The sequence below is a fragment of the Leopardus geoffroyi genome, chromosome C1 (genome assembly GCF_018350155.1).
Source record: "Leopardus geoffroyi isolate Oge1 chromosome C1, O.geoffroyi_Oge1_pat1.0, whole genome shotgun sequence".
Taxonomy (NCBI): Eukaryota; Metazoa; Chordata; class Mammalia; order Carnivora; family Felidae; genus Leopardus; species Leopardus geoffroyi.
This window is the reverse complement of record NC_059328.1, coordinates 104,132,662-104,153,827: the sequence shown is the minus strand read 5'-3', so window position 1 is coordinate 104,153,827 and position 21,166 is coordinate 104,132,662. Positions and strand designations below refer to the sequence as shown.

At 43.4% G+C, this 21,166-nt stretch overlaps 2 protein-coding genes across 2 annotated transcripts in view; one reads left to right on the top strand and one right to left on the bottom strand.

Annotated features, from left to right (window-relative positions):
• Positions 1 to 3,440: 3,440 nt before the first annotated feature.
• CD160 (CD160 molecule) lies at positions 3,441 to 20,857 on the bottom strand. Its single transcript, XM_045478915.1, has 5 exons — positions 20,345 to 20,857; positions 11,568 to 11,712; positions 10,557 to 10,883; positions 5,963 to 6,097; positions 3,441 to 4,107 (listed from the first exon to the last, which is right to left on the bottom strand). Exons 2-5 carry the CDS (start codon positions 11,632 to 11,634, stop codon positions 4,100 to 4,102), a joined length of 537 nt encoding a protein of 178 aa, XP_045334871.1. The 5' UTR covers positions 11,635 to 11,712; positions 20,345 to 20,857; the 3' UTR covers positions 3,441 to 4,099.
• PDZK1 (PDZ domain containing 1) overlaps positions 18,090 to 21,166 on the top strand; it is a 59,967-nt gene continuing 56,890 nt past the window's right edge. The window contains exon 1 of the mRNA XM_045478908.1: positions 18,090 to 18,109. The gene's annotated coding sequence lies outside the window, so the exon portion shown is untranslated. The remainder of the gene's footprint in view (positions 18,110 to 21,166) is intronic.

The following is a 21,166-nucleotide window of genomic DNA, read 5'->3' as shown; positions in this document are numbered from 1 at the left end:
TCTGGGGAAGAATTTGTTTCTTTTTTGCAACAACTCTCACTTTGGTTAGGTAGCTAATAGGAGAAACAGATTCCGTGTGTGTGTGTGTGTGTGTGTGTGTGTGTGTGTGTGTTCATAGACACACACACACACACACACACACACACACATATATATATGCACATTCACACCAGAGGAACAAAGGGCTGTGGTGGCCATTGAGGTCAAGTTAGGAGGTACAGCAGAGGGCTGGGGCCTCACACTCCAGTTCTCTCACTGTACATACCTCAGACCCTTGCATTTCCATAGTTCTCTGCTGTGGGGCACTGTTTGGCTTGGGCAGACATCAAGTGTTGAGGGGAAAAATGGCTTTGAGGAAAGAGTATTCATCATTCTCTGCTTCTGTAGTATAATTAGTTGAACACAAATATAATTTTCTATTGATTTTTAGTTTTAGTTTTTTTAAATACATTATTGATACAAAATTGACTTCTCTTGACCTTCTGCATGCTTCAGTTTCTTTCTCCCTGGTGTCCACATGCTCTTTTCCTCAAGGAATACAAATTATAAATATGTCCGTCTTAACAAAAACTAATCAAGAGGGAATCATAGTTTGTGTCTGGTTTTGTTTTTTTTTTTTTTTTTAATTTTTTTTTTTTAATGTTTATTTATTTTTGAGACAGAGACAGAGCATGAACAGGGGAGGGGCAGAGAGAGAGGGAGACACAGAATCTGAAATGGGCTCCAGGCTCTGAGCTGTCAGCACAGAGCCCAATGCGGGGCTCGAACTCACGGACTGTGAGATCATGACCTGAGCCGAAGTCGGACGCTTAACCGACTGAGCCACCCAGGTGCCCCTGTGTCTGGTTTTAAACAACAACAAAACAGCCTTTGGGGCTTTTGGAAAGGAGGGGCTGTTCAGAGTTTTTTATTATTATTATTATTATTTTATATATGAAATTTATTGTGAAATTGGTTTCCATACAACACCCAGTGCTCATCCCAACAGGTGCCCTCCTTGTTCAGAGTTTTTAGAGCTGATCTAGAAAGGCCACTGACATCTGTGAAGGAAGACAGATGTTAGGAGAAGGAGCAGGGCTGGTAAATAGATAGTCAGATGAGAGGGAAAGCTCTCTTTGGCTTCTGAAGTAGGGACATGGGAAGATAAGAGTGCTTTTCACCAGAATAAACCAACAGGGATTTGGGAGTTTGGGGACTAGCAGAAGAGCATACTCTTTTTTTTTTTTTTTTTTTAAATAATTCTACACTGTTTTTTGATTTTACTTTTTAGAGAGAGTACGAGTGGGAGAGAGGGGCAGAGAAATAGAATCCTAACCCTCCACACTGAGTGTGGAGCCCGAAGCAAGGCTTGATCCCATGACCCTAGCATCATGACCTGAGCCAAAATCAAGAGTCAGACACTCAACCAACTGAGCCACCCAGGCACCCCAGGAAGCATACTCATATGGAGAGTTTCCAGAATGATTCTCACGTAAGTTCTGAGGCAGGAACTTGAGGAAATATATCACAAGTGGCCATCCTGTGGGGGGAAAGTATAGCTTATAGTAATGTCAGCGTCTTAGCACTCAGCCTGGGAAGCACAGGGCTGCTCCAAGGGTTTAAAGGAGACTGTGTACAAGTGGAGATATTTTCTAGGATCCACTTAGAGCCCTTGTCTTATCCAAAGGACATTATGAGGTTTTGATCTCTCCTTCCTGCCAGATACATGGAATTATAGTCATTCAACTCTAAGATTGTATACATACAAACTTTATAACGTTTTGCCAAATTGCACTTAGTTGGTATCCACGGAAGTAGAGTCTATATGTTTGTTGCCTTTCCTGTTTCAGCTGCGTATTTGTTACTCATATGGGGTGTAGGATTGTGGTTCTTTACCTTTTCTAATAAGATGTACCAATTTTAGGGTCCAAAAATTATTAGACTCCTCATAACAAGATGATTGTTGTATTTTTAGGATTTTTTAATGAAAAAATACATAACAAAAGCTGCTGTGATTTCAGTAATGCTTTTATTTTTTTTAGTATTTTTCATTAAGTTTTTTTAAATTTAAGTAATCTCTACACGCCATGTGGGGCTTGAACTCACAACCCCGAGATCAAAAGTCATATGCTGTTCTGACCGAGCCAGCCAGACACCCCTCGGTAATGCTTTTAAATCAGTTTGTCTTTATTAGTAACACCATAATCTATATCCAGTTGAAATATAGTATATAAATATTTGTAAGATAGTATTATTTATTCAGACTGAAGGTAATGCTGAAGTAGATTCCTTGTAATAATTCCGTGGCCTCACAGAGGTTTACATTCCATGCATGGGTTGTGAATCACTCCTATAGATTGAGGTTAAGATGTGTGTTCAGAAAACGACCTATTCGTGGATGGAAATTTGTAGGCTTATTTGAAATCAGTGGTATCAATAATTTTTGAAGGCAAGATAGAAGTATTTCACATTTCCATTTTAACCAAATCTTTAGATAAGCAGAATAAACAAAACAAAATCTTTAGAAATGAGACTTCTAACTTACTGTTGCTTTACTTATTCTGCTTAGTTCAAGTCAGAGCTAATAGTCTAATGTTCTTGAATGTCTTGACAAGCTTTTGCAGCAATCATGTATCCTTTTGCAGATATTTATGTGTAACCTATATTAGTATAGCAAAATGGGTGAAACTTTTTCCATAGCTTCTTTGTGAAATTTCCAGTGATTGTGTAATATTGAGAAATTTCAGAAGATTCTTTGAATAGTAAAAAGCAAAAGATGTCATCCATGTGAGCTTAAAATTTAGAAACACAGAACATACATAAAACCGGTAGAGAAAGATTAAAGTGAACATAATATAATGGAGAAAGCTTTGGAGACTTTGGAGTCCGTATTCAAATGGCTTTAGGTTTAAAATCCAGAATCTCAATTGAACCTCAGAGCGATCCTGTGGAAACAGAAGATAGCGTAGGCAAGATCCCATTTACAGATAAGTAAACAAATAGCATATCAAAATTTCATTGGCCCAAGGACCCAGAGCTGGTACATTGCAAAGCCAGAGTTTGAATCCAGATGTTTTGACTCCATGCCTACTCTTTTTACAAAGGCACAAAATCCAAAATCCTTACTTACTTTGAGGGTCAAGCCATCACTAATAAGGGTCTAACCCATCTTTTTCAGCCTTTTCTCTCCCTCTTCCCACAAACCGTAGCTCCCACATTTGGCAGGTCCTGGCCAAGGATCACAGGTAAGGTGTCTGTTTGCTTTTGATGGCTTCCCATTTAGCTCCAGTTAAATTGTCTGTGTTCCTATCTGTTTATTCACAAAGTTTCTCCTGTCAGGAATATCCTGCCATCCCCCCAACTCCTTCTCTCACTCCTTGCTTAACTAGGACAAGAGGTCATCTGTCCAGAGAGAAAGACAAGAGGATTTGTGACTTTAGGAGAAAAGAGAAGGCTGCAAATATTGCTTTGGGCATTTATTTAAAAGGAAAGAGATGTGACCAAAGAGATGGACAAAAACATGGTTGAAGCTGGGCACTTATGCTCCGTGTTGCGGCTTGGCACACAGCTGTTTCTTCCTTCAGCTGCGCTGGGTGGAGGGGGGGGTTCTGCCCAATGCCAGGGTCTCTTCATTTCCTTGGTTTCGTGCTGAGTCAGTCACTGGCTCTGGCTTTCTTCTCCTACCTATCTTTGCCTGTTTCTTCTCTCTTCTTTCTAGTGTCAAATAAAAATCTCTTCCAAAAAAGTTGGTGTTCTCATTTTGTTTGGCTTCCTTGTTTACTGTGTTGGAGGAGGGGGAAGGAAAACGTTTTTCTTGGGCACAAAACCACACATACTTATCCAATATTTGAGTGAGAACTGTACACCATCCACTTTTGTAACAGCTGTTCTTTTAACTGGTGACAGGGTGGGAAGAAAGCTTTGATCTGGTGGTGAGGAGAGCAGGTCAAGGAATATGCTCATTTGCCCCACCTTCTATTCCCCAGATTCTTGGCGTATTTAGCATCTCTTTCCCTGTGCTGTCTTCTTCTCTGTATGTGGCAATGTGAAAGGCAGCAAGCTACAGAGTCAGGCTAATCTTGCTGTAACTTTTTTTTTTTTTTAAGTTTCTGGCACAGGCTTACAAAGCTGTAGGAAGAAAAAAGAAAGTTGGCATTACTGCCACACAACTTAGATACCCGATGTAATTCATTATTTGGTCCTTGTGACTCAGGAGGGAATGAAAAGGAAAGAAGGAAGGGGTTATATGAGTTGTATCTTATTGCTAACATTGCACTTGCGTCCTCTAGCAAATCTGGCTGGTTTTGGTGGAAGTGGGGAGGACGCCAACCTTTGAGGTCTCTTTGCAGGAAAGTAGGGCAATCAAAGAAGAAATCAGTGCCACTCAAAAAGTTGCAGGTGGATTCTCCATGTGTAGCACCAAAGGCTGGCACAGTGTTAGGAGAGGGACACTCACTGAAGGTGGTTTCATGAGCGGAGGGAGGCCCAGAGATCCAGGGAACTCCCTCATCATCGTTTCGATCATGTGTAAGATGGTAACTTGATCTGCGTGATCTCTTTGGACCTGAGAAAACGTGTGTCCAAAAGGATGCCTCCTGAACAGTGCCTCTTCCGTAGTTCTGCTAGGTCTTGAGTTGGGGGGAGAAAGATAAAAGGCACCAACTATCAAAAGTTCATTCTTAACACCCGATTGGAAAGGGGGAAAGCAGAGAGATTCTTTGCTCTAGCATAACTTGGAAGTCATAGATTGCAATTTCCTTTTCAGAGTTTTTATTTATGAAGAAATGACATTTATTTTACTGACAGAGTAGCCTGACCATCTGAGGGAATTTAGATTCAGTAAAGAATTCGGTCTAAAGGGTCAGACTGCTTGATATTCACCAGTTTCCTCTTGACAACTGTCACAGGCTTCCATTTGGCAACTCCTTGCCAAGGATCACAGATAAGGTCTTTTGCTATTTTGCAGTTAAGGAACTGGAGTAGGGAGTTCTAGGTGGTCCTCTTTCTGGAAACGGGAGGAGGCAATCTCAGAATGGGGAGGGTGGTAAAGGAGAGAGAGAAGGTGCTTAGCATATAGTAGGTAATTACTGAGAGCACACGGTTTTAGAGTGAGAAGGTCCTGTGTTAATTCCCATGAACAGGAGAAACAATCTCTTTGTGCCTGTTTCTTGATCAGGGAATGTTTGCCCGGAAGAATGAGATGAGGTTAGAATCCCCATATGTAAAACCTAACCCATCATACGAGTTTTCTTTTAAAAAAACAAATTTATTAAGAGCTTACTATGTGCCTGGTACTGTCTTTGTTGGGGTAAATGAGACAAAAGTCATTGCATTTATAGAGCTTACATTCTGGTGGCACACGAACTGTGGTAGTTATTGATTTGAGGAAAGCTTAAATAAAATGGAATTAGGAATGCCAAGGACAGGCAAAATCCTGCATCAGTGCTGATTATACAAAAATGTAATGGCAAATCATGAGTTCCAGTCTCTGTTACCTAATAGGGAAATTTGTGATCTGCAGAGGACTCAGTTCCAAGTGTTTATATACTCTGCCCATCACCCTTTGCCAAGGAGCTGCACTTCTACAACCCACCTCCAGACCCAGTCTGTCTCTTGCCTTGTTCTTCACCTAATAGGTAAATACCTCTTGCCTTTACTTGTAGCCTGCTGTTGGTCCAATGGGGAGAGGCAGCTGTATTTATTTGCCTCTCCTACAAGCTTTCTTTCCTAACAGGTCTGACCTCCTATCCAGTGGAAAATGTGTTTCATCCATCTTCCTCTGGGTAATATGAAGTCTTGAGTCCCTTTGGACCAGTTTTGCCCTCGTGTTGGTTCGATGGTTTCCTGTGGGCGGCCAGGGCTTGAGCAGCATTTCAGTCTCCCACTCTAGTCTCCCTTTCCACCCATCACCTCCTGGAGGATACTCCAGGTGTCAAAGGTGTAGCACCCTCATTGTAGGTGCTTCAGGCTCTTCTGAACATACCTTGAAGGGCCAGCAGGCTAGTGGCCAGCATCACCCAGACCTTTTGCAGAAAGCCTGAACTGGGAGTGCCTTGACTGTGAGTGAACTCGAGGTGTCTTCTTTGCTTCAATCCTTTGACTGTGTAGTTCCCTGCCTCTGGTTCAAAAGAGAATCAATGGATCAGGTGAGGGTTTCAGAAATCATTAGTACCTCCTTTTGCATCATCTCAGGACGGTTGGGTTTTTTTTTTGTTTGTTTTGTTTTTGGTTTTGGTTTTTGTTTTTTGTTGTTTGTTTGTTTTATCTCCAAGGATAGCTCTCAGCACAATTTATTCCCCAAATAAATATTTTTTAACATTTATGGGTAGTGATGATGATTTACTGAATTAAGCAGCAGTGAACTGATACAGAATCTACTGTGTGTCACACTGGGGATACAAACAGGCCTACCTTAAAGGAACTTTATTTTTTTTTCATGTTTATTTTATTTATATTGAGAGAGAGAGAGCATGAGCAGGGGAGGGGCAGAGAGAGGGAGAGAGGAACCCAAGCAGGCTCTGTGCCATCAGTGCACAGCCTGATGCAGGGCTCCAACTCACAAACCATTGAGATCATGACCTGAGCCAAAATCAAGAGTCAGACGTGTTTTTTTTTTTTAATTTTTTTTTTTTAATGTTTATTTATTTTTGAGACAGAGACAGAGCATGAATGGGGGAGGGGCAGAGAGAGAGGGAGACAGAATCAGAAGCAGGCTCCAGGCTCTGAGCCATCAGCCCAGAGCCCGACGCGGGGCTCGAACTCACGGACCGCGACATGGTGACCTGAGCCGAAGTCGGACGCTCAGCCGACTGAGCCACCCAGGTGCCCCAAGAGTCAGACATTTTTTAACTGAGCCACCCAGGCGCCCCTTGATTGTACCTTTTAAAATCTGTCTTATTTTCTTAAAAAATGTTTTAATGTTTATTTTTGAGAGAGAGAGTGCAAGCTGAAGAGGGGCACAGAGAGAGAGGGACACACAGAATCCGAAGCAGGCTCCAGGCCCTTAGCTGTCAGCACAGAGCCCGACACGGGGCTCGGGCTCATGAACCGTGAGATCATGACCTGAGCCAAAGTCAGACGCCTAACCGACTGAGCCACGCAAGCGCCCGAGTCTTGTTAGACAGCTAACATAGCTTAGTCACCTTGGACTTGATTGCCCCCAAATCTCATTTAAAAACTATCTTCTGGAGTGTGTCAAGCAGTTTAGCAGAAGTTAAAATCTTGGGCTTTGGAATAGATCTGGGTTTTTATCTACCATTTACTAGCTGAATGAACTTACCCAGATTAGCTGTGAGCCTGACTTTTCACGTGACAAGATTAGGCCCAACCTCAAAAAGGCCATGAAGATCGAAAGAATTGATCTATCATTCAGCGCAATGCCTGGCACACAGTAAGCACTCAGTAAATGGTAGACATTGTTTACAGACACTATGTTACCTGTCCAGCTTTGTTTCACCCTCCAAAAGGAACCTCATCTCTGCATTTGGTGAGCATCCATATGTGCTGACACTAATACTCAAATAAACCGAGGGGATGAGAAAGGCATTTTACCTCACAGCCATCACAAGTAGAAATGCTTAGGGTGTATTAGGAGAACGTGACTAGGTTATAGACTACATAGATTAACTTATAAGGAGAAGGGCTTTTCTGCTCCGATTCGGTTCTGCAAGCTTAGCACTGTGCCTGTGGGATGCACAATCAGCAGGACAAGTATGAGAAGAACGACAGAGGAGTTTCCACTAGTAAAATCAGCTGGAACAGGATTCACATAAATGGTAGAATGAAATTGTATAGAGTGTCCAATACCAGGCAAAAGTGATTCAGACATCGTCCCGTAGACACTGGAAAGCCCTTAACACTCTGTGAATAGTGGTGTGGCATGTACAAATTAGCATTTTAGAAAGAGATCAGATGGCAATGTGGATTGAAGACAGATGGTATTTAGAGTTGATGGACTATTAGGTAACGGCTCGGTTCCAGGTCCAGAGGTAGGATGTGGGAGGAGAAATAAAGATGAACGAGACACACTCGGATTTCAAGGGGCTTGTCAGTCAGGAGACTTGGAATATTTTCAGTGTGAGATGATGAAGACTTGGAAAACCCCTTTGGGAAGAAAGGAATGAAAGTAGGAAAGAACTAGTAGTATTTAGTAACTGACTGGATGGGGAAGAGAAAAAAGGAACCAAGATTTCAACTGTAAATCATGGGTAGAACTAGGGTCTCAGGTTGAGTGTGAGGAGATGGCAAGCGGGACAATTGTCAGTGAAAACATTAAATTGGAACTTAGGAAAGAAGTTAGAGCTGGAGAAGTTGATTCATGGGTCGGTTTGCAGGGAGGTGCAGGTTAAAATCAGGAGGGTATGAGAACTTCGGAGAGACAGCACAAAGATCGAAGAGGTGAGGAGTGAGTCTGAGGGAATGAATTCACACGTTTGAGAGGTGGGAGGAGGAAATAGTGACAGACGAAGAGAGAACAGACAGGTAGGAAACCTGGGAAGTACAGAGTCACAGAAGCTGATAGAGATTGGGAGTTTGGTAAGGGGGGGAATGGGAGGGCTGACTGGAAGCAGGGTCAGAGGGGAAGGTACCAGGAAGCAAGGAAGAAACTCTAAATTAGTCTAGACTGCAGTAGAAAATGTGGGTTAACTGCTAACCATAGGAGATGATGAAAGCATTTGTTAAAAGGTTCCAGGCTGGGTTTTTATTTGGGAGGGAAGTAATTTATTTCTATTTTTCTTAAAGTTAAAACATAAGATAGTACTTGAAAGTTCATAGAGCATAATAACAGTGTCCTTTAGTCTTCCTATGCTTATTCCCTAGAGACAACCACTGTCAACTCTGAGCTGTTTCATTCACCATAGTCTGAAATAGTGTGCTTATATTGCCACTTCTTGATGATAAAGTTTAGACGTTATTGATTTTCTGTTAAAGAAGATGAGGATATGTTTCTCTTAAACCTCTACCTCCTTCCCCGTTTCTGCATCTTTCACAAATCATTATATTACACATTTTAGTTAAATTAATTTTTAGATGATCTGGTTTCTGTAAATGTTACCTATTACAGAGCCAAGTTGTGCGCCATGATTAGACTTCTTTTGTAAAATTTAGTGTTTTCCCTGGAGATAATGATGACTTTAATTTTTTTTAACCAGGCAAAATTTTCCATATCTGTGTCTTTAATCCTTCATCCAATCTATCACAGGCCTACAGAAAGAAGACCTATCAATTCAATTTTTACTCACTATACATCTTCCAGAGTCCCCTTTCTTTTGTTCCTTTTGGACTAATTGCTTGTTTTGGCCCTTTTCCATTCCAGGGTTTCCTTATCTCTTCTCCCTATTAGAGTCCTTACTTTCCTGGATCCCATTTTATCCACTCTACCTGTTTACTTTCCTGTTTTTTTGAAGCAGACCTCTGGTGGCTTCTTAAGATCACATTGATGGCTTTTTTTTTTTCTTTTCCAGTCATTGCATGTCTGTCTTTATTCTTTCCTTCCATTTGATTGGTAGTTTGGTTGGGTATACAATTCCAATTAGAACATAATTCTCGGGGTGCCTGGGTGACTCAGTCAGTGAAGCGTCCGACTTTTGGTTTCGGTTCAGATCATGATCTCACAGTTCGTGAGTTCAAGCCCTGCCTCAGACTCTGTGCTGACAGCATGGAGCCTCCTTGGGATTCTCTCCCTCTCTTTCTACCCCTCCCCTGCTTGCTCTTTCTCTCTCTCAAAATAAATAAATTTTAAAAAGAACATAATTCTCAGTTTTGAAGGCTTGCTCCTTTCGGAATATAGAAACACAGAGTCACGCACTGCGGGGTATATGAGGAAGTCATATATAAAGCTGAGGCTGGAGTAACCATATTTAGGTTTTGTCAAAGTAGTAACAGAATAGGGGAGTATGCACAAAATGAAGGAAATATGCAGAGATGAGAGGCCTTGCTACCCCAGAGACATTGATATCGTAACTCTTTTTAAGTTCTGTTGGATTTCTGGTGTCTGATTCCAGAAACAAAACTCATAAATGCCAGCTATGCTTCCTGTTTTATTATTTTTTTCCTTTTAACCTATGGCAGCTTGAGTGGGTTTCTGTTTCTTAAAACTAAGATCTTAAAACTAATGCTCTTAAGACAACCATCCGTTTTATCTAAAATCCATATCTATCACAGCCTGAAGGCTCAGTGCCTATATTTAGAAATAGAACCACATTTGTGAGAGATCTCTGAATCAGAACCAAGAAGCCTAAATTCCAGACCTCTATCTGCTTCTACTGGCACTGGTCAGTGAGACAAATTGAACAATTTGCTTTACCTTCTTGTGACTCAGTCTCAGCGTCAATAAAAATTGAATGGCTTACCTCAGTAAGATTTTTAAAATTAAAGACAAAATGAGACCACTTTTGTATCCATGCTTTGAGGAGAGGTGGCATTTGCTGGTGGGACTGGTGGGAAATGACCGACTCATGGGAAGGACTCTTCCCCGAAGGAGACTCCTACCCAGGACCTGAAGTAACTACTTCTGGCTCCAGCCGCCGACCCTGCTTACTATCTCATCTGGTGGCATTTGGGAGATCAGAGCTTACCTGTGACTAAAACAGAGAAAAAGTGGCCCTGAAGGCGCATATCTGGCCTCTGGCTTGTGGCACAACACTGGTAGGTCCCGCTGTCCGATGGTGTGGCACGGTTTATGGTGAACACCAACTGAGATGATCTTTCGCTGATGCCATCTTCCCTGGGATCCCGTCGAAGTCTCAGTTGCCGCAGGCTGGTCTCAGGGAAACAGCCCGAAGACCTGTCCTTGCACAAAAACACTATAGCACCCTCAGCCTCTTCTTTTGTATGCCGCAAAGTACAGATCAAGCTTAATTGCTTTCCATCCTGGGAAAATGAGCTGAGGATGTGCAAGCACCCTGGAAGGGGAAGGGGGAGGAATTAGGCCCAGGAGGCCGGGCATACATGGTTGACTAATTCATTCACAGAGAAATGTTGAGCAGACGTGGAGGCTAACAGACATTAAATACCAGCCCTTAGACGAGTAGTCTACAGTCTATACCCCTATCTGAGGGAGACCTGCAATCCCAGTTATTCATGAATTCAGAAATGACTTCTATTTTATTTCTACTCTCCAAATGGAACTTGCATAGGACCTTTACTAAAAGTACTTTTGTATACATCTAATCCTCGGTATAGCCCTAGACACATGTGTTGTTCCCATTTTATAAACTGAGGTACATGGGGGTTAAATGGGTTATATACTTGACACACATTGTAGTATCTGAGTCTCAAACCCGGGATTCATAAAGTTGGAAATGTGTAAGATGCTGAAAGAATCTTCGATTGAGGTCCAGATTACCAGGCTCTCAGCAACACATAGCAACACACAGGGGCAGAATGTCTGATGGGGTGGGCAACAGTATTTGTTTTAACAAAAAACACGAAACTGTGTTTTTGCCCTTTCACTAGTGTCAAGAGGCAGTGGGTTCTTTTCTTCCCCACCAGAGAAAAAAATCTTGGGATCCATCCCTTCTCATGAGGATGGGATTTCCCCTGATGGCTGTCTCTGCTCTGGGGATCTGGGGGTGGGCTGTCCTCACCACCAAGTCGGATGTCCACCATTGCCAGCAGAATGGCCAGGACCAAGCAGCCTCTGCCAGGTGCCATCAGGGTCCGGCACGTTGTCAGCAGCTGCAGAAACTCAAAGCAAACGTTGGCTCCAGTGATGTCCTTGGCCTCGATTTCCTGAAAGCACATGGGGATTCCTAGACAAGGCCTTCCAGGCTCCAAGACCATCTCCCTGTTCCAGGCACTAGCTTAAGTTGGCTTAAGTCAGGTGGAGGAAGGCTTGGGCATGAGGGTCCAGCTGGCTGGGAAATGAGATAGTTTATCAAGTGAGGTATGCTGGAGAGGAGAGAGGACAAAAGAGGTAAGACACCTATACAGGGAGACACTAAAGGCTCTATTGTCAGAATACTTTTTTCTAAATTAAGTTGGATTACTGGGTCAACGAATATGAACGTTAAAATTTTTTCTGCTGGATGCCTGGGTGGCTGAGTCGGTTGAGCGTCCGACTTCAGCTCAGGTCATGATCTCATGGTCTGTGAGTTCGAGCCCTGTGTCAGGCTCTGTGCTGACAGCTCAGAGCCTGGAGCCTGCTTTGGATTCTGTGTCTCTCTCTCTCTCTGCCCCTCCCCTGCTCATGCTCTGTTTCTTTCTCTCTCTCTGTAAAAAATAAACATTAAAAAAATTTAAAAAAAATTTTTTTTTCTGCTATATATTATCAGATTGCTCTCCAAAGATATGGTGGAAACTCAGATGTTCAAGAATGTGCTCGTCAGCACTGGATACTGTCATATTTTTTCCAATTTGATGAATTGGATCAATTTGAGATCTAAAAAGTTAGATCTCACTGTTGTTTTATTTTGCATTTCCATATCTAGTGAGGGGGAGGATCTCTTCATACATTTATTGGTCAATAGTATTTCCTCTTCTATGAATTGCCTGTTCATTTTTTTTGCATGTTTTTCAAAATCACCTTTTTAAAAAATCAGTTTTTTCTCTGTTAGAGATAGTAACCTGACTTTTTTGTTTTAACAAATATTTTCTCCCAATTCATTGTTTATCTTCTGATATGATGTTTCTTTCCATCAGGAAAATTCACATTTGTGTGTAGTTAAATACAGTGCATCTATCTTTTAAGTCCTCTGTTTCCTGTATTAAGAAGTTTCCCTCAGGTTGGACTTACAGTTTTCTTCCAATATTTTTATTGTTTTACCGTTTATATCCTCTCATCCTAGCTAAGAAAAAGTATCCTCATGTCAAAAAACCCCAAACTGAACCAAAACAGTATATTGTGAAAAATTTCAGAAATGAAATTGAGGACAAGGAACAAGCCACTGTAACTGTAGGGGTCCGCGACATCATGACCTGAGCTGAAGTAGGACGCTTAACTGAGCCACCCAGGTGCCCCCTATAAATTGAATCATTTTAATCTTCACAGATACCATTACCTCCTCTTTTCAGGTAAAGATACTTTGCATTTCTTTCCTTCAGAGTGTTTCTTAAATTTTCCTAAACCTAGAAAACTTGGTGGCACTCTGATCCCAACTCTTGATGATTCTGTGCTCTCGGGCTTGTCTCAGGTCCTCACCTGGCCCGTTCCCTCACCTGTATAATGAGGTGGCTGTCTACTTCAAAATATTGAAAAACAAGCCTCAGCAACACAGATCTGAATGTGGCATTCTCCCCAGTTAAAAGATCTCAGTGACTCCACACAGTTGATATTTATCGTTCTTCTGGCTACCCAGTAGTATCTTCTGGTGGAACCAGCCTCCCTCTCTTTTCTCCTCTCAGTACCTCCCTGTGAGTCCTCATAGAAAGTAGAGCTCTGATGCTCTCTTCAGGAGCCCAAAGGACCAGATACACTTTCTTCCTACCCTCCGAAAGCTGGGGTTGGGCCAATGAGGTGTTCCCATCAGGCATTTGGGTCCTGAGGACATGCTGCAAAGATGAGGTAGAGGTAGAATGATACCCCCTGGTGGAATTCCTTCCTAGTCTGGTGCTTCCTCCTCCCACCCCTGAATCACCATCCTAGCCGACCCAAGATACAATTCACTGAATACCCTAAGCTATTTCAAACCTGCAGATTTCTGCCCATTTTGTCTACTCTTTCGGAGATGCCTTCCTTTCTGTCTCTGCCTGAGAAACTCTTTTTTTCATTTCATTTTTTTTTTTTTTAATATTTATTCATTTTTGAGAGAAGAGTACAAGTGGGGAGGGGCAGAGAGGGAGACACAGAATCTGAAGCAGGCTCCAGGCTCTGGTCAGCTCAAACTCATGAACCATGAGATCGTGACCTGAGCTGAAGTTGGATGCCCAAATGACTGAGCCACCCAGATGCCCCTCTTTTTTTTTTTTTTTAATTAAAAAAAAAAAAAAAGTTTATTTATTTATTTTGAGAGACAGAGAGGAAGAGAGAGAATCCCAAGCAGGCTCCACACTGTCAGTGCAGAGCCTGATCTCACAAACCATGAGCTCATGACCTGAGCCAAAACCAAAAGTCAGATGCTCAACTGACTGAGTCACCCAGCTGCCCCTCTGCCTGATAAACTCTTAATCATCCTTTAAATTCCAGCTTATAGCCCTATAAGGGGAAACCACAATAAAATAAAATGAAAATAAACTAATGGAATAAAGGGAAAATGGAGGAAAGTGAAAATTAGGAATAAGAAAGAAGAAAAAAATCATAAATGTAATTGGAACTAAAAATGAAAAGGGATATTTTTGTATTACCTTAAGCTGAAGAGTTAGAAAATCTGGTTGAAATAAATAATTTTCTATGAAAATACAAATGGCCAAATTGACTCAAAAAAATAGAGGAAACCTAAAGGGCCCAATGACCATGGAAGAAACAGAAAATTATTTGGTACTATCTTTCCAGAAAGCACTACTTTGGATAGTTTATAAATAAATTCTTTGAGATATTTTGATGTTGTTCAAACTGATAGCATAGAAAAAGAAGGAAATCTCATTTCTTGTTACTAACACCAAAACTTTAAAGCCTAAAGAAGACTGCAGACCAATCTGACTTATATGAACATTCGTGTAAAATTCTAAATAAAACGTTAACAAATCAATCAAGCAGGATATTAAAAATGTAACACACCATGACAAATGGAGTGGAATTTATCTTAGAAATTCTTGGATGATTCAATATTAGGAAATCTATTAATATCAGTTACTATGTTAATAAATCAAAGAAGAAAGTCAATATTCTGATAAAATCTCATATTCATTCCCATGAAAACTCTCAGGAAAATAGTGACAGTTGAGTATTATTCAACATAATGGAGAAATATATATCTCAAATAAAATTCTAGAATCATATTTAATGGTAAAATATAAGATCATTTCTATTAAGATTAGGAGAAAGGCAAAGGTGCTTCCTATTTCCTTTATTATTTTCTATTTTTCTGGGAACATTAGTCATTGCATTTAGACAAGAGAATAAAGTTAAGGGTATAAATACTGGAAATCTTGAGGCAAAATATTTCCACTTGATGTAACTTTTTTTTTTAATGTTTATTTTTGAGAGAGAGAGAGAGAGAGAGAGAGAGAGACAGAGTATGAGCAGGGGAGGGGCAGAGAGAGATACACAGAATCTGAAGCAGGCTCCAGGCTCCGAGATGTCAGCACAGAACCCGATGCAGGACTCAAACCCACAAACTGGGAGATCATGACTTGAGCCAAAGTCAGACACTCGACTGACTGAGCCACCCAGGCGCCCCTGATGTGACTTGCATTTGGAAAACCCAAAAGAATTAAGAATATTAGAAACAATGAAAGAATATTAGAAACAACAGATATTCAGGGAATATCTGAATAGGCAGTTCACAAAATAGGAAATGTAATGAAAAGTTGTTCAGTCTTAATAGGGAAGTGCAAAGTTTTAAAAGTTCAGAGTCCAGGGGCGCCTGGGTGGCTCAGTCGGCTGAGCATCCGACTTCAGCTCGGGTCATGATCTCACGGTCTGTGGGTTCGAGCCCTGCATCGGGCTCTGTGCTGACAGCTCAGAGCCTGGAGCCTGCTTCGAATTCTGTGTCTCCCTCTCTCTCTGCCCCTCCCCCACTCATGCTCTGTCTCTCTCTGTGTCAAAAATAAACATTAACAAAAATTAAAAAAAAAAAAAAAAAGTTCAGAGTCCAGAATTTCAGAATTACCACCCAACAGATGAGCACAAATGAAGATGATCAATAAATCCAATTCAGGGTGCCTGGGTGGCTCAGTCCGTTGAACGTCCGACTCTGCCTCAGGTCGTGAGCTTGTGGTTCGTGAGTTTGAGCCCCGCATTGGGCTCTCTGCTGTCAGCACAGAGCCCACTTTGGATCCTCTGTCCCTCTTCTCTCTCTGCCCCTCCCCCACTCATGTGCACGCACATGCTCTCTCTCTGTCAAAAATAGATAAAAATTAAAAAAAAAATAAATCTGATTCTACTGAGAGTCTTAGGAAATACGTACAATAGTTCACCCTGGGTGAAAATATACCCTGTACTTTTGGCTCTGCTTATAGAAATAAAAACATGAGTGTGATGGAATATATGTTTAAGGATATTTGCTGCAACAGTATTTACAATGCCAAAAAACTAGAAAAAAGGTAAACACCCATCGGTCAGAGAATGGTTGAATAAATTATGGCATATCCATAGTATAGAGTATTATGTATTTATAATTTACATAAAATAATAAGATAAACATATAACATAAATAAAATTTAATCAGATACAAAATAAATACATAAAATTATAAATATTTCCTGGATACAACTGCTAGTCAGAAAATATGATAGAAGTAGAAATGCCACTCATAGCAACAACAACAAAAATCCCATAAAATTCCCAGGAATTTAAAATGTAGCAAGATTGTATTAGGATCTATAGGATAAAAACTGTGAAGTGCTGTTAGCAAAAGAAAATCTAAATAAAGACAATTGTTGATTTTCTCTATACTTCTCTATTAATGTGCCACGATCCTAATAAAATCCCAGTGGTCTGGCCCCCAGTGCTGCTGCCCTAGCCCTGACCTCTTGTTCCCTGTCCTGTGTTGTTATACTTTCATGCTGTTCCATGTCTTCATCAGAATGTCTGGCTGACTCTTGAAGCAAAACATTGAAACATTTAGTGACATGCTTTTGTGTCTAGCTACAAAGTAACATCTGATTTGAAAAGGAAGATAAAGAAGGATTGCAATTATTCATTTAGCCTAGGTTTGTAGTTAAAAGCATAGACTCTGGAGGCATCTAGGTGGCTCTGTCAGTTAGGCGTCCGACTTCCACTCAGGTCATGATCTCACAGTTTGTGGGTTCAAGCCCCGCATCAGGCTCTGTGCTAACAGCTCATAGCCTGGAGCCTGTTTTGGATTCTGTGTGTCTCTCTCTCTGCCCCCCCACCCCACTCACGCTCTGTCTCTTTCTCTCTCAAAAATAAATAAACATTAAAAAAAAAAAAAAAATGCATGGGCTCTGGGGCCAGACTGCTTGTGTCTAAGACTGGATCCAAAACTTACTAGTTGTGTGACAGGCAAGTTTCTTAGGCTTCTGGGACAGGAACTGTGCTCAGCCCTTAATAAATAAATGGGCATATTTGACAAACACTGAACACCTCTGATGTGTCAGGCACCATAGAGCACAGAGAGATCATTAAAACCGAGGCAGACTGTCCTAGTGGTTCTATGCAGCCTTTAGTCAGAAGGACAGGTCTATAATCTGGCTTTGACACTTACTAGCTAGCTGTGTGATGTTAGGCAAGTTTCTTAACCTCTCTGAAAAACAGCTTACTGAGCTATAAAATGGTGCTAATATTCTCTTCCCAGGGCTGTTGTTGGGGTTAAAGGAGGCAACCATGTAAACTAGTTACCTGGTATAATGCCAGTATAGTGGCTGGCATAGAGTAAGGGCTCAGTAAATGTTAGCTATGATTATTTTTATGCTTCCTCATATTGGGGGCAATTTACAGTGTCCCATGCAACATCCACATACACAATTGTGTTCAGTTCTTCTAAAACACAGCTATTATGGTTATTTAAAAATCTGTCACTTTTACTAAGCATATGGAAGCTTAGAGAGGCACTGTGAGTAGCTTAAAATCACGGCTTCTAAGTAAAGGAGCTAGGATTCTAATTCCCAAGGTATGTGAGTCTTTCTCATGTCCTTTGTCCCTCTTCTCACAGCTATCTAGCCATTCAGGAACAGCTGCAATCCAAGGAGGGCTTTGATGACAATAATAAGGTCATAAAGTATATCAAGGAATAGGAAAAGAGAAATTCTGAACGAGGGGTCTGGAAAGGCTGCAAGAAGGGAGTGCAGTTAGGCCTTGACAGATGGTTGCTGACTTTGGGGAGCCGGTGGTGAGGGCTGGGGAGATTTGGCCTCCAATCCGGGCTCTGCATTAGCTGTGAGATGTTGAGAAGGTCATGTTCCTTCTCTAGGCGTGTTTCCTGAGGGACTGGTGCAGTGGGATGGGAGGGGGCAGGGTAGGGACTGCTTTCAAGAAGAGAGCTGCAGACTGGCGGGCCGGCTGGCAGGCGCCAGGATTTTCCCTGTGGCTGGGCCTCGCGGTGCCTAGGGCCGAGCTGGAGCAGAGAGTGTAAGTCTATCGTGGGCGGTTCAAGAGGGCCGGGACGGGTGGGGGCCATGGGGGAAAGGATGCTCTTGGTGTAGGTGACCTTGGTGCCCGGAGCGGGGGCACCCCGGCGTGACGCGGGCAGGGCCCGGCGGGGTAGGCACAGCCGCTTCTGCACTCTGACCGCTAGAGGGCGCTGCTTTCCAGATGGAACAGGGAAGGCCCGTGAGCCGCCGGGGCGCGGGGCAGGGCGTGCTGCCACCCGCGGAAACCCTGAACTACTGGGAGAGGTGTAGGGGGCGCAAGGTCGCGTCCGGTGGGTCCTGGGGGCGCAGCCTGTGCTAGAACAGCAACTGGCCCTCCACAGCGGGAAGAGATGGTGGACAGGGAAATGGGACTCTCTGGGCAAGCCCCGGAATCGGCAAGGGTGACAGGTGAGGATGGCATCCTCAACTTTCAGCCTTCCCTGGGCCCCCTGAACTATGCTGGCTGCCCAGGGCCTGTGGATGCGGAGGATGCGCCTCCGGAGGTAAGCACCCTCCTGGCCCCCGACCTTGTAAGGTGGGGGCACGTGAAGTCCCAGATTCCAATCCAAGCTTCCTGTGGCCTCCGGCGCGTTACTAACCTTGCCCAGCCGCTCATTCCTCTTGTGTTTAAAACTCCTTTCTGCGAAATGTTGCGATGATTAAATGATACATGAATCTGTGCCCGAGGTTTTCTGGGGCGTGGGGACTGTCGCTGGTGGGGACATGACGGTAAGGAAGAGGCTCTTCTCTTTGCTGCTAAAGCCCAGATCTGACCTCTCAGGGGGGCTGGAAGGTTAGCAATCAGCCTCACAAATACTTGTTTGCAACTCTCCCACGGAGCTGAGAATGATGCCCCCAGACCCAGAGATGGGATTTCATCCACCTCAACCCCGACTTCCTCAAGCTAGAAACAGATTAGTAAATACACTGAGGTTAGCATATTAGGAGGCCCTGGAGCAGTTGCCTGCTTTCTCAGGTTTGTGGCTCTTAACATCCTGGGCACACCCAGCCAGTAACCATCAGTAACCATCATAACTTCATAGTAGTGATGAGCGTAGGCAACATTTTGAGAAATCCATGACAATTGTAATGAGATGTGAAAATATTTCTGATTTCTGTTGATGGCAAATTCTGTCGAGGCTCATTGCCGACATTCATAATCGAAGCAAAGGCTAACTTTCAGCTAGAGACTGGTGGAAATAAATAATGTTTCTCCCAGATTCAGGAATCCCATGAATGGACCCCTCCCCCCCAGTTAAGAATTCCTGTAGAACAGGCTCCTCATTTTGCAGTTAGGGAAACTGAGGCAATTTCGAAGTGAAATGTCTTCCACTAAAGTGCATAACTCTGGAACTTGGAGGAAAAATATTTATTTAATTTGAGAGAGAGAGAGAGAGAGCTCAAGCAGGGGAGAGGGTCAGAAGGAGAGAGAGAGAGAGAGAGAGAGAGAGAGAGAGAGAGAGAATCTTCAGCACGCTCCATACTCAGCATGGACCCAGACTCAACTTGAGCCCACGGCCCTGGGATCATGACCTGAGCAGAAATCAAGAGTTTGATGCTCACCGACTGAGCCACCCAGGAGCCCGAAGGGAAACTGTTTCTAAACCATTATTTTCACCCTGAAATTCCCAAGTTGACTCTCCAAAACATGCCAGTTGGCCTGAAGCCCCCTCCTGTTGGTGTTACCCCCAGAGCAAACATCTGCAGTGTGAAGTTCCCTCCGGGGTGCCTTACAGGACCAAGGAGCCCAGAGGCTTGTCCTAGGCCAGGCTTTGAGGGATTCGGAGGAGAGTTGATCCAAAACTTGGTAACTTCCTCTAGTAGCCACCTCCTTTTGCTTGGTGAGAACGACCCTTTGTCACTCATCACCTGGGAGCACTGAACAAAAGACAGTGGCCTAGAGGCTCCAGGACCACAGGAGAGGCTCCCTCGCGTAACAGTTGCTTCAAGGAGCTCGCCCAGATTTCCCTGCCATGAACACACAGTACGGTTCTTTCTCACTTGAGGTGCCAGAATGGGGCCCGTACCCCTGAAAACCTGCAGGGGAAGGGCGAGCATGGTGGCCCAGCTGGCACCGAGTAACACTTCTGTTTCCCAGGCTCCTGAGGGGAAAGGACATTTCAAAAATCAGGGTTTCTCAGGGACCCCACCAGGAGCCTGTCCTTACGTGAGCAGTTCTGTCAACTGTCCCATCCCTGCTCCTGGACCCCGGGTCCCCAGCGGGCCTTATTACCTCCGGACTGACGTCCTTCTTTCTTGCTCGTAGGCCGGGGGCTCTGGTGAAGGCACTTTGATGGAGCCTCAGCCCCTGACTTGCTCCCCGGGCGTCTCCCACTTCCGTCACTGCTCACACCTTCACGGCTGGTATATATGGTCTTTGAAAACCACAGCATGGGTTTTTGTAGCAGGCAGGGGTCGGCCTACTTCTCTCTCCTCCACCCCCACTGTGCCTTTTTTTTCTCTACCACCCCATCCTCTGCTCCTTTCTCCTTTTCCTCTTCCTTTCTTTGTGTGTTAGGGACAGACTCTAACTGTCTGCTGAGAGGGCTGAGAAAAAGTGCTTTTGGAAATTGCTTTCTTCACATTCGGGGACAAAGGCTTTTCACTCGGTGATTCAGAATAAAGACAAGACGGGTAATAGAATGACTAGGAGATGTAAGGACAGCCACGTGCTGTCACGTGTAAAGAAGAGTAGCAAGTCTTCCTGAGAGACTTAAAGACAGAACAGAGTAGGGGCACCCGGATGGCTCAGTCGGTTGAGCGTCTGACTCTCGATTTTGGTTCAGGTCATGGTCCCAGGGTTGTGGGGTCGGACCCTGCGTCGGGCTCCGCACTGAGCATGGAGCCTGCTTGGGACTCTGTCTCTCCCCTTTGCCTCTGCCCCCTTCCCCTCTCACACACTCTCTCAATCTCTCTCTCTCTCTAAAAAAAAAAAAAAAAAAAAAAAAAAAAGAACTGGGCAGAGTAGAGAGCAGCTCCAGGCTGAAGGGGGAGAAGGAGGGTGGGGCTATGAGGGAGGCTGGGGCGGGCCGGCACCGGAGACAGGGAGCGGGGC